Source organism: Aythya ferina (assembly GCF_964211825.1).
Source record: "Aythya ferina genome assembly, chromosome: 3".
Classification (NCBI taxonomy): Eukaryota; Metazoa; Chordata; class Aves; order Anseriformes; family Anatidae; genus Aythya; species Aythya ferina.
The window spans coordinates 108,446,940-108,459,794 of NC_140298.1; the positions used below are offsets into that span (position 1 = coordinate 108,446,940).

At 38.2% G+C, this 12,855-nt stretch overlaps 1 protein-coding gene across 7 annotated transcripts in view; it reads left to right on the forward strand.

Annotated features, from left to right (window-relative positions):
* Positions 1 to 12,545, forward strand: part of KCNS3 (potassium voltage-gated channel modifier subfamily S member 3) — a 33,323-nt gene extending 20,778 nt beyond the window's left edge. For all 7 annotated transcript variants that reach the window (XM_084513407.1, XM_084513406.1, XM_084513408.1 and 4 more), the window contains one exon: positions 603 to 12,545. In XM_084513407.1, the coding sequence (XP_084369533.1) occupies positions 652 to 2,136 (1,485 nt within the window). In that variant the 5' untranslated portion in view covers positions 603 to 651 and the 3' untranslated portion in view covers positions 2,137 to 12,545. The remainder of the gene's footprint in view (positions 1 to 602) is intronic.
* The last annotated feature ends 310 nt before the right edge of the window (positions 12,546 to 12,855 follow it).

The window sequence follows — 12,855 nt, forward strand, 5'->3', positions numbered from 1 at the left end:
AGTCAGAAACTGGAAAGCTTCAAATGCACATTTGATGTTTTCAAGAATACAGAACGCTTTTCTGTAAATGACTCCAGAAAGAAATGAATTGGTATTACAATGGAAGTAATTGCAGTTCGCACTCATGCAGATAATGTCGAAAGTAGTGGATTATAAATTGCCAGTTCATATAAATCAATACAGCTCTCCCGACACCATAATTGAGATACTTGCTCTTAAGCATTGTCCTAAATGTTTTGATGGATTATCAAGTTTTCTCTCTTTAAACCAAAGATTTCCAGCTTCATTGCAGTATCTATTAAGTATTAATTTCAATGTGATAGTAATACAGAGACTGATTTATCGATAAATTAGGCATTCTTCCTGCACACTAGAAAATTAAGGGGAGCTAAAACAGTGTCTATAGTTCTCAAATTTTGGTAAAGCTGAGTTAAACTGTCAAATTAATTTAAACCTATTTCTGTGGACTTCTAAATAATAATAATCCTTTTTTTTTTTTTTTTTTTTTTGTTACAACATTACACAGTAACTGGAGAAAAAAGAATGTGTCAGAAGAGCAAAACAGAATTAAGTGCTCTAATAATATTTTATGTTCTTTTTAGGTTCAATGTAATCTCATTGGGCACTAGCAGTGGAACTGTTCTGTTCAAAATGGTTTATGGTGAATTTTTCCGCAGACCCGGCAAAGATGCAGAACTTATCAATTTGAATGTTGGTGGCTTTAAACAATCAGTGGATCAAAGCACTTTGCTCCGGTTTCCTCATACCAGACTTGGGAAACTTCTCAAATGCCATTCAGAAGAGGCTATTCTGGAACTATGTGATGATTATAGTGTTGCAGATAAGGAATATTACTTTGACAGGAACCCTTCCTTGTTCCGATATGTTCTGAATTTTTACTACACCGGTAAACTTCATGTCATGGAGGAGCTTTGTGTCTTTTCCTTCTGCCAGGAAATAGAATACTGGGGGATAAATGAGCTGTTTATTGATTCCTGCTGCAGCAATCGGTACCAGGAAAGGAAAGAAGAAGGTCCCGAGAAAGACTGGGATCAGAAAAGCAATGACAGAAGCATTGACTCCTCTAACGAAGAATCATCCATATTTGATAAGGAGTTGGAAAAGTTTGATAATCTGTGTTTTGGTGACATAAGAAAGAAGATCTGGGTCAGAATGGAAAATCCTGCATACTGCTTGTCTGCCAAGTTAATTGCGGTGTCCTCCCTAAGTGTTGTCCTGGCGTCAATCGTGGCAATGTGTATTCACAGCATGCCTGAGTTTCAAAGGCTGGATGCCAACGACAGGGAGATTGAAGACCCTGTGCTGGAAGCTGTGGAGATTGCGTGCATTATTTGGTTCACTGCTGAGCTAGTGATCAGGCTCATCACTGCCCCAAGTCAAAAGAAGTTCTGGAAGAAACCACTGAATATCATTGATTTTGTCTCTATTATCCCATTTTATGCCACCTTGGCTGTGGACACAAAGGAAGAAGAAAGTGAAGATATTGAAAACATGGGGAAAGTGGTTCAGATCCTGCGGTTAATGAGGATATTTCGCATCCTGAAACTGGCCAGGCATTCTGTAGGACTGAGGTCTTTAGGCGCTACTTTGAGACATAGCTACCAGGAAGTTGGACTTCTCCTTTTGTTTTTGTCTGTTGGGATTTCTATTTTTTCAGTTCTTGTCTACTCAGTGGAGAAGGATGATGACTCATCAGAACTGCACAGCATCCCCGTTTGCTGGTGGTGGGCAACCATCAGCATGACCACTGTTGGTTATGGGGACACTTACCCAGTCACGCTTGCTGGAAAGCTGCTTGGCACCCTATGCATTATCTGTGGGATATTAGTGGTAGCACTTCCAATCACCATTATTTTCAATAAGTTTTCTAAGTACTATCAAAAGCAAAAAGATATTGATCCAGACCAATGCAACAATGATCGCAAAGAGAAATGTAATGACCTACCTTATTTTAATATTAGGGATATTTATGCAAAAAAGATGCACTCATTCATTTCTAGCCTTTCTTCAGTAGGAATTGTAGTCAGTGACCAAGATTCAACAGATGCCTCCAGCATTCAAGATATGGAGGATGTTTATAACACAACATCTTTAGATAATGGTACAGGAAAATGAGTTGAATTACTTTCTCCTTCCTTTATTTCTCTCTTCTGATCCTTAGTAAATGTGGACTTAGAAACTTCAGTGAATTTATTAAGAGCAGTTAATTCTCAGGGTACTTAACTCTCAGCCATATTTGGACATTCTTTGCTCTGAGGATGCCATACAGGCTTCATTGTTTATATGAGGTTTTAAAATATGCCTCATATGGTGGTTTAGCTTTTACACAACTAGTGATATGCATTTTGGGGAGAAAAAAAAAAGGCAGGAAAACAGATTTAAATGTGAGATTGGCGTTTATTTTATTTTATTTTTTTCCTGTAGAAATCTGATAGCTTATATGTTCAGGCAGACATATATTGCAAACATATAAAAATTATGGCACATCAGTAAAGTCTTTACCTCCAAACACATCAGAAGAAAGAAGGAATTATGTACATGTAAAACTGTAAAACATTTATCTAATACTGGAGTTGGGAAGCAGCTTCCTAAGCTGGGACAGAAAATGTATTGGTACATACTGTTTTTACTCCATGGAAGCATAATATTTATGAATTTCTTTCCAAAAGCACAATACATTTTTAGTTTGTTGAAATAAATTAATCCCATTGTGCCTGTATTTTTCCCAGTGTTCCACATCCAGTATGGCCAAGCTCTGTCAGGTCCCAAAGGGTCTAAATCATGAGTCCTGGGATGAAGCATGTGGCCTAGGGCTGGAAAGGAGAGTATTGTACCTTTTAACCACCTTTTCTGTCATTGCAAACCTGAGCAATTCTGGCGCCTGGAGAGGATCCTGCTGTTATTAAGACCACCCTAGTGGCTTCCCCAGAGGCTTTGTTTTATGGGTACTGAAGCAAACATCTCTGGTGGTCTTTAGAAGTTATTGCTCCCTGCTGTCAGCTCTGCTTCCTTGCTGGAGGTTAGAAGAAAATGTGAGCAGCATCTCAACTGCACTGGTTCTCAGTCCAGGACTGTAATGCCAAGGAATGGAGATGCATGGACGTGCTCTCTTCTACCATATATTGACCATCTGAGAGGTAGAGTGTGCAATGCATGTGGGCATAAGTAAAACTGTTGCAGCTCATTTTTCTAAAGATTTTCTGTTGATGACAGCAGCCTTCCTGGCTTGTGCTATGGACTGGAGCAGCTCTCATTGCCTGGCAGAGTGCTGCAGCACTGTGCAACCCTCTCTTCTCCAGGGATTTCTTATGCAGCTAGCTAATCCTGCTCTGGTTCAAACTGTATCTTCTAGAGCTATTTAAAAGGGAAGCTGGCCCTTGAGCCTAGCAAGAAGGAGTGCAGGAGAAACTTGAGGACATTATAGTAGTTAATATTTGTGAACATAGGGGTTTTTTAGGTTTTTGTTTGGGTTATTTTTCTGGTGACTAAATTAGATGCTGGGAAATGGAGAATCCAAGCTACTGTGATATTGATATTTTCCTTAAAGAGAGGCTTTTTTTTTTTTTTTTTTTTTTTTTTTTGTAATTCCTATTGGGCTGAATCAGTTTCTACTCAGGCAGATCAAACTCAATAGGAGTTGACTTCAAGACTGAGTAAACCCAGATGGGAATCAATTACTCTGCAGAATAACCCAGAAGGCTGATTTTTCATGTGTGTGCCAGAATTTCTACTGCAAAGTACACTGAGTGAATAGCTGAAGTGCACTTGTACTTGCTGAGGCACAGAGCTCCAACCTCTTCCCAGGAGAATGAGAAAAAAAGAATGGGGTGGATCAACCTATACCTTGGAGAGAGGTGTCCCTCAGGACTGTTGTGCACCAACATAGTATTGTGGGAATACTCTGAGCTTTGGAGAAACTTCAGAATTTGGTTTATTAGTTGCTGAGTATCATAAGTGTATGTGATGCTTCACAGATAATTTAGGTTAATTCTTCCCATTGTTAATGCAGGAAAACCAAAGGGAAAGTTAGCCTAGATGTGTTTTGTTCTTAGTGAACAATTAGCATTACAAAGATGCAATGATATAAAATGCTAAATATGTATGTGCATGTGAATGTAATAAGAACCAGCAGAATAACCGCATAAAAATTGCTCTGTCCAAAGAAACTCTCTTGGCAGTTTCCACATAAAGATAAATCACATTGCTGTTGAAGTTCAAAAGGAATGAAAAATATTGTAATGCAAGAAAAACTGCAAGAAATTTGTATTAAATCATTGAAAAAACACATGCTATTGAAAAATCTCATTTTGTGTATTAAACATTACCCAAAGATCACAGAAAAATTGCACTAAATGGTAATTTATCATAAAATTCATAAGTTCTTGATTGATCACATTAATCAATCTTAAAAATTTGACACTAAGTTACTCTGACTTTTTTTTTAATGTGTAGATAAATCTTGCAACACAGTGAGGTATATCTTTTGGACCATATCAGAAGGTAGAGTACATATCCATGTGTTATGCAATGTGTTATTCTGGGATGAGACCAGAGCTCTGTTCATATCAGTTGCACCTTTAAAAAAAAAAAAAAAAAAAAAAAGGCTTTGTTGTTATCTGTTTCCTTTGCTGGAATAAATCCAGCTCCTCAATTTGACATGACATGGAGCAGGATGTGAGCCCTGTTTCATGCCAAAAGTTCTGCCCTCAAAGCAGAACTTCGATCCTGTAACATGCAGCAGTACGGAAAAGTGACACAAGACTTGAGTGCCAGCAAATAGCAGATGAGAGTAAATACAGAAATACTGCATACTCTTTCTGCTAGTGGTAGTTTTAGTAGAATTTACTGTTAAGAAGTGAGTGTAAGAGGAGATTTGTTTCTTATTTATTTCGTCTTCTTTCCTGGTCTAGAGTTATATAACATCAACACAGTATCAATGGAAGGCAGATTGTCTTTATTGCTATTTTATTCCTGTACCACATGCTTTTCTCTTTTAAAATGCTGCCTAAATTCTCTTCACTCATCTGCTCTGTTTCAGATACCAAAACACAGAAGAGGTTACGTTCGGATATGCATCCCATTTTGTATGGGAGCAATTTGCTTGTCTTTATACAAAACAGTTTTCTGGCACATTATTAGTTTCTTTGTCTTGATGGCAAGCACTTCCCTTTTGATATTCAGTATTTCCACAGTAGCAGTTGTGCTAGCAGAGTTCTCCCCCAGTGTGATGTAGGATGGGGTATCGCCCAGCTTGTCCCAGTTTATGCCCTGCCGGGAGCAGGCTCTGTCACTGTTGCCTTTTGGTGTGTGTCAGGAGACTTTAAAAGGCAAATGTAGAGGAACAAGAGGGAGGTCTTTCTGAGTCCAGAAGGGCGTCTTTCATTTGCCTGGCTGGCAACAGACAGAGCTTAGCTGGGGTGAAATTAGTGAATAGTCTTGTTGTGCATATGGACACTCTTATGGGCTGTGCTTTTTTGTGTAGGAAAAGTCAGTATGTGTTGCAAATCAGTGGCAAAGCATAAACATAAGCTAAATAAGTGATAGCACATCTGTGTTAGGCAAGGAAACAAAATATAACTTATCGGTTAGGTAGAAACTAGTGTCAGGCACTGTAATGCGAAATATTACCATTTAAAAGCAGAGCCTGGTCTGGTTTCCATGCAAACAGGTTGCTGTCAGGGAATGCTGAAAGTGTCAGGCAGCTTTAACTGGTAAATGCAGCATACAGTCTCACCCAGGCTGGGATGCTGTGTATTAATGCATTTATTCATTTCCACATATCCCTAACAAGTTGAACAAGTGACAGAAAGCCGCTAAGCTATGGAGAGCTTCTCTGATATTTTTTGATTAGCTGACAGTATTTGTGAAGCTGCTAATACCTCTTCATCCAAAAAAGAACATTTCTGAAACAAAATCAAAATAACCCTGTGCTAGATGTGCAATTTGTGTCTAATAGCAGTAGCTCAGTTGCAGTCAGTAAATATTATTGTCTGGTGCTCTATAGCTGCAGTGCTGCTGCTTATATTTCTGAGATGTTTATGCTCTGTCAATCAAGAGGCAAGAGCAGATGCCAATAAACAATCTCAGCACTTTCTGCTGCACCATAATTGCAACATCTCTTCTAAGCACAGCAAAATGTCACAACTCACTGAGACTTTTTTTTTTCTTTTAATTTCTTCTGTGGTTGGAGTTAATTTTTCATGATGGGCCTATGGTCCAAACATGATCTAGCAGAAGGAAGAGCCATTGTGTGCCTATAGACAGGTTACAAAATGTTGGCATTTATTTCCACTCTGGAAGTTGCTCTTCCACTGGCACAGCTAAGGAAGGACAAACAGCAGTAATTCATAGTTAAGAAGCAAAAGGCAGAGTTCCTTTAGGTGTAATAATTAGATTAAATAAAAATGTGACTGCTTCATTGGGAAATGATCTACATCTCATTTATTTTTAATGAATATATTGAAGGGGGTAGTCTTTGCTTGGGATATAGGAAGAAAAGCAAGTCAATGGCTCTCTCACCCAAACCCACGTCTGATTCCCGCAGATCTCATATCAGTGGGAAGGAAAGACTTTGTACCACCCCTAACGTGACCATGAACCTCCTGGCCAAAGAGTTTCCAAATTGAGGGCTGGTTGAGGAGGAAAACCCATTTCTGGCATCTGGCTGGAAAGAGCCTTTCTTGTTTCAGCCATGACAATGTGGTGCCATGAATGAGGAACTCAACTATTTCAGTATTTTGTTGATTAAAAGCAATATTATATGGTTTCCAGCAGTGATTTGTTAAGATAATCTTTCACTGTTTCTTCAAGACTTTCAAGTCAGAGCTCAAGAAGGCATTACAATGGTTTAATCTTTAGTTAGTCTCTACTATTTAATGACATATATACTGTCTAATTTTCCTATTTCATTATGATATTCAACAGTATTTCCACTCAAATCCTATTATAACTCACACACAAGTATTCTGGACATTGTTATGGTATAATTCGCTCTTATTGTCTTAGGATTTTTTATGAATCAGCACAGAGAGAAGGGCATCCTGGGCATTATTTGTGTCCCCTAACTTCAGCTATTGTGTGGCTGATTGTCTGGACTATCTCTGTCAACTGAGAAAAAACAGACCTCTTCAGGAAACAGCACATCCTATGTACACAAAGGTCCTGTCAGAAGATGGGACACACGTCCATTGGCTATGTAGCAAGCTGGTATGGTTTAGTTCGGTTAGATGCCTGGCCTTTAGGTAGATAAAGTTAGATGTGATGGGTGTGACAACACAAGGTGTAGGCACTTGACTACGGTGGTGCCATCCCCTGAACAACGTATATGTAGGAAGGGTCATGTTTCTGATGTAGGTCTTTGGACATGAGTGACATGAAGACAGACACAGGAATTTATTCTGTTACCTTAATGTTGCTCAGTGATGGCTGCTGGGTAGGAATTAATTTGGCATAATATTGCTAAAAACAGCTTCCTGTACAAGAAAATCTGGACTTTCCCAAAAAGCCTTGCTAGCTGTCTGTTAAAGTCTGGAATAACCTGCAAGTTGAACTTCAGTTTCCTCTAGTAATTAAAAAATACACATAATAAAGTACCAGAGGGAGCAAAACAGTGCTGGCAGAGGCAGGCACAGTATGCTGACAGTACTTTTGTGACCCAAATTTGCATTATTTCTTGGCTTCCTGTAAGCTATATGAAATATTCTGACTGTGCCATGTGTTTTAAAGTCTGTCTCTGTACATTAATATAAATATTATAATGGAGCCAACTCCTGGTATTACAGCTGTGAAGCCAGAAAAAATATCCAAGCTTGGAGAAACCGCAAAAACATTGGCTACAACTGCAATATTAAGGTTGTACCTGCCTTAGTTGTGGGGAGGTCAAGGGACCAAACACAGGTGCTGGTACTTGGGTTTCCATTTCTCCCTTTGCACAGTTAGTACTGAGCTCTTCTTGGTAGTGCATAGAGGCTGAGGGACCTGTATGGCCCTGGGAACCACTCCAAAGTCCCTTCATGGGGCTACTATGCTTGTGGTCCTAGGAAGGAATGGGTATGGGTGAGAGTATAATGAGGTCTGTGTGGAATAAACAGACTTTCAGGAGGTGGAATAATATCTTTGAATTTGATGTCACCACACTCCTACACCCCTAGGAAGCTACCTGGGAGAGAAAGCAGATGCAAGGGAGAAGTTCAAGGTCCAGATATTTAGCTACAGCCATTTGGGGGCTACTCTGTGTTGTGTTGATCCATGTGCTTTTATGGAATCACAGGTAGAGATTTATATATAACCTTGAACCTGTTCCATTAGATGCAATAATGTATTTTCTTCCCATAGGCTTTTTGTTGCAGGGTACAATGTGTCCTTTTCTCTAGGCCAGTTTCTAGCCATGACGCTGTATCTGCCTTTCACGCTGACTGGAGGTTGGATGCTTCTGAAGTGTTACACATGCTATAAATTATCCTTGCAGCTTCTACAGCATTTCCCAGAAACCTCAAAACTGCAAGCATTAAAGAGTTCAATAAGTTTGTCTGTCCAGAATTACTTTTTGACAGAGTCAAATGTCATGCATTTCAGAGAAAGCAATCTTCTCTGCTCCTGAACATTAGATTTTAGTGAAATTTAGGACTTTGGGATATTTTTTTTATCAATTATTTGAAGATCAGCTTAGGCCCTACAGCATGGAGATAGATAATTCTGGCATTTAATTCCAGGAGATGTAACCCCAAGTACACAAATATCCATTTCTTCCTCTCTTCTTCTCTCCTCTCCCTCTCCCTCCCTCCCTCTCTTCCTTCCTCTCTCTCTCTCTTTTTTTTTTTTTTTTTTTAATGAGGTTTCAATATTCTGTGTTTGGACTGTGTATCTTTGGAAAAAAGTGTGGTGAATAACTGTACAAAGAGCCAGCGTAATGCTCAGAAGTTCACAGAGATTTTGTATGAAGCAGGAGGACGTTGGTGTCTGACAGCATAGCTTCACAAGCCTCCTGGGTGGAAGGAAAAACAGATTTTATTTATTTATTATTTTTCATTCTTTTTCTCTGAATAGTTCAGGAGGATATGGAGTAACAATCTTGCTGTGCTGTGGTGACTGAGAGTGTTGAATGAAATGATGGGTACATTGAAGTTAAGGCTGTTAAAAACCAACATGACTTTTTTGTAAACACCCCCCTCCCCTGGGTCAATCACTTTTTATGTTGTTCCAACTTTTTTTTTGAACACAAAAGCATAACATAAAAAAAGCACAGCAATATTTTTCCTTGCAGTTTTTTTTTTTAAAGACTAAATTAGCTGTAGTTATAGGTGTGGAAAGAGAAATGGCTGGTGGGCAGGATGTTGGGGTGCATGGAATTTATTAGAATTTATTTTGCAATTCTGTTCTTTTGCCTTTGGCACCACACAATTTTATTTATTTTTTATTTATTTTTTATTTTGGTAGTAACTGAAAAATTAAAATAAATATATTTTTTATAAATATTTATAAATTTTATTTATAAATATATATAAATATAAAATGAATATATTATTTTCTGGAGGTTTTGTTTGTTTGTTTGTTTGTTTGTTTGTTTACACAATTGAACCTGGAGGAGAAAATATGGTACATCATCTATATTGTTACAAGTTTTGAGGATGAATTGTAATCTCATCTGAAGCATTCCTAACCAACATATGGATTCACACAGAGGTATGGTATATTTAATGCATCTTAAGTCACAAAATGTACGTTCAGTGAATGAAAGGTTAAGAGAAAGGATGAAACTAGTTCTGTCTAGTTGCAGCTTTTGGTACTATAATGTGCTTTTGGCTTTTAGACTGCCTCTGCAAATGGGAGACTAGTTCTTTGAGTATTTTATATATCTAGACATATACATACTGATCGGACAGCTGTCAAAGCATTATTGTGTGGGCTTTTAGAAGTCTGGCACCAAAGGTAACATCTCTTCATCTACTGTGCTGGCACTTGCTGAAGAGTTGCTGCGTTACAGGGGAGTGCGGTGCATGCAGAGTGATCTCGTTAGGCAATGCAGTGAGAGCACGCAAGGTGCAATGTGGGTCCTTGCCAAGGGTGCTTTGAGCTGGAACGTCAATTTTTGTTGGCTTCCTTTCACTGTATTATCACCAGCTGAAAATCTGTATGTGCACCACTTAATGTTTAAAATCATCCCAATATGATTTAGGGTATCCAGAAAGGGCTTTGAAAATCCAGTTTCTTTGAAAGCTAACAGTGAAATGAGGGAGAAAAGGTGGCTCAAATACTTATTTATTTTATTTTATTTTATTTTATTTTATTTTATTTTATTTTATTTTATTTTATTTTATTTTATTTTATTTTATTTTATTTTCCCCTGGATTTTCTGCCCTAGTGTAGGAGTAATGTCAGAACAGCAATGGGAATAGGATAAAAAAATGTTGGTGAAAATTCAGCGTTAGGAGAGTCAGTTTAGGGCCACTGTGAGTCCATATGAAAATAAGTGTTGGAGGAATCTGTGGACTGGGGTAGGGAATATGCACACAGCAGGGATACGCCATGCAGCTTTTCTGTACACTGTGCTTGGGGTGCTGGGTGGAAAGAAGATTATGTCTCTGCACCAGCAGTTTTCTGTTGCATAGCTGCACCACATTGACTGCAGCCTTCTGTGCCCTATCCACAATGTTTTTCTCAATCTGATAGAATATTTTCCAAAGTTTTAATGCTTCTGCAGTCTTGAAATCAGGGCAGAGGCAATGAGAGCAGCTGGAGGAGTGTAATGGAGCAGGAGAAAGGGGGTGATGGAAAGAGTTGTGTCTATAGAGAGGACATACTGCAATGATGCTTTGTTGGAAAATGTTGCCCCCATGTCTTGAAGCTTTTCTTCTCCTCCACTCTTACAGAAAAAAAAAATAAAAATATTCAATGGAAAAGGACTGTGCTATATCATGACTTTTACTAAGTGCAGTTTCCCTTCTTGTGGTCATTTAAAACTGGATAAAGCACAGCAAAAGTAACCTGGAATATAAGTCTGTAGTGGGAATACAACAGCCTAGCTCACTGCATGGTGTCTCTTTCCCTTTTGACTCTGTACTTTATGGCCTAGGAGGGCTTTGGTAACACATACTCCCCTTTTAGGTATATGGCATGTGTTAGGATATATAGCCCATGCAATGTCCCCAGCTATTCAGCAAGCTTAAAAAAAGGGTGAATGTAATTTTTGGATTGCCAAGATCCTGTTCTCCCTGTACATATAATTCCAGTATCCACTTCCTTTGAAATGCCACTGACTTCATCATCACAAATGCAGTTCAGCACACAAATTATTTACAATAAACCTTACAAGGGCTGATTCTTTTTTATTGGACAGAGGAGAAAAAAAGAATAAAAATGTACGGCTGTTCATGTAGTGAAAAAAAAGCAGAAAAAGGTATCTGAAGAATAACTTTCATGGACAGATATTTCCACAGTTATCAGAGCATGATCTTTGTTGGATTTAATCATCAACAAGAAACTATACATGAGCATTAAAAAAAAAAAATTGCTGACTTTTTCCTATCTCTGATTCCTTTCATGAAGATTGAGATACCTCTTTCTCTTGGCTAGTCAGATGATGAATCACTTGTTAATTAAGTGGTCAAAAAGTAGCTGAAAAAGGAATCTGGGACCTGATAAAGCTCAGAATGGAGGAAGCCATCACTGTGATCAATCCTTTCTGGTTCTGACACATTAATTAAGAGATATCTTTGGCAGGGTGATGGAAACTCAAGTGCTGGGAGAATGTACAGCAAAGCTTTTTGTTACTGTCATTGCTTCAATACTGGAAGCCAATCCTGCTTCCATTGGGAAGCCTGAATTGCAGGTATATCAATATGAGTGGGCACAGATTGGGAGGGACAGACTGGGGCTTGCTCAGGCGTGTCACTGTCATGGTGGAGAGCTGTAGCTTTGGGTGACAGAGGATTGGGATCTTCCCTTGCAGCTCTCATCAATGTTTCATGTGATCCCGTGCCAGCCATTTTGTCATCCAACACTTCTGGTTTCCATCACGTCTTTTGCCTCTCTTTTCAAACATTTAAATTGTGTAGGACGACAGTTGTCTCAATCTGTACAATCCTTCCCTAGGGCGAGCATGATGGTCAAAAATGCGGTGGTCTTGCAGAAGACCTCATGTTAGCATGAAAATGGTGACTTCAGCTGTGGGGAAGTAGAAAAAGTTGAGGTCTTGCTGGAAAAACTGATTTTAGTTTTGGCCAAGCTCTTTAAAATGGTCTGTCTTTAATGAAATGTCAAAGAAAAAAAAAAAAAAAAAAAGAATCATCCTCTGTTCTGTCCTGCCATAGTTATGTAAAATTTTTATATTTTATTAGAGTTAACAATAGATTTTTCTGTTTGGTTGCTGAACCAAGTTGTCTAAAATGTCCATAATTTAAGACCCCTTGAACTTTTTTTATGTGGCTCAATTTTTCATTTGATTTTGAGGGGTTAATCCTTTTTGCATCTAATTAAATTTAGGCTGGTTTGAAATAAGAAAAATAAAATGTTTCACAATGAAAAAAGTTGTTTTTTTGTTTTTTTGTTTTTTTTTTAGAATATGTCGAAATGCAATATTTCAGCATCCTCAGAAACAAGATGCTCTTAGAAAATTTCACAATGAAATGTACACTGTTCCAAAATCCCTCCTGCCTTTTTTGTTTTGTTTTTGTTTGGTTTGTTTGTTTTGTGGAAAATTCCCACCAACTGTGGGCTGGGTTCAGAAATAAAGTTGGTCTCCCTGTCACAGCCCTTTTCAATGAATTCTCTATTCACAAAAAAAAAAAAAAAAAAAAAAAAAAAAAAAAAAAAAAAAGTTTTCATCCAATTTTAGCT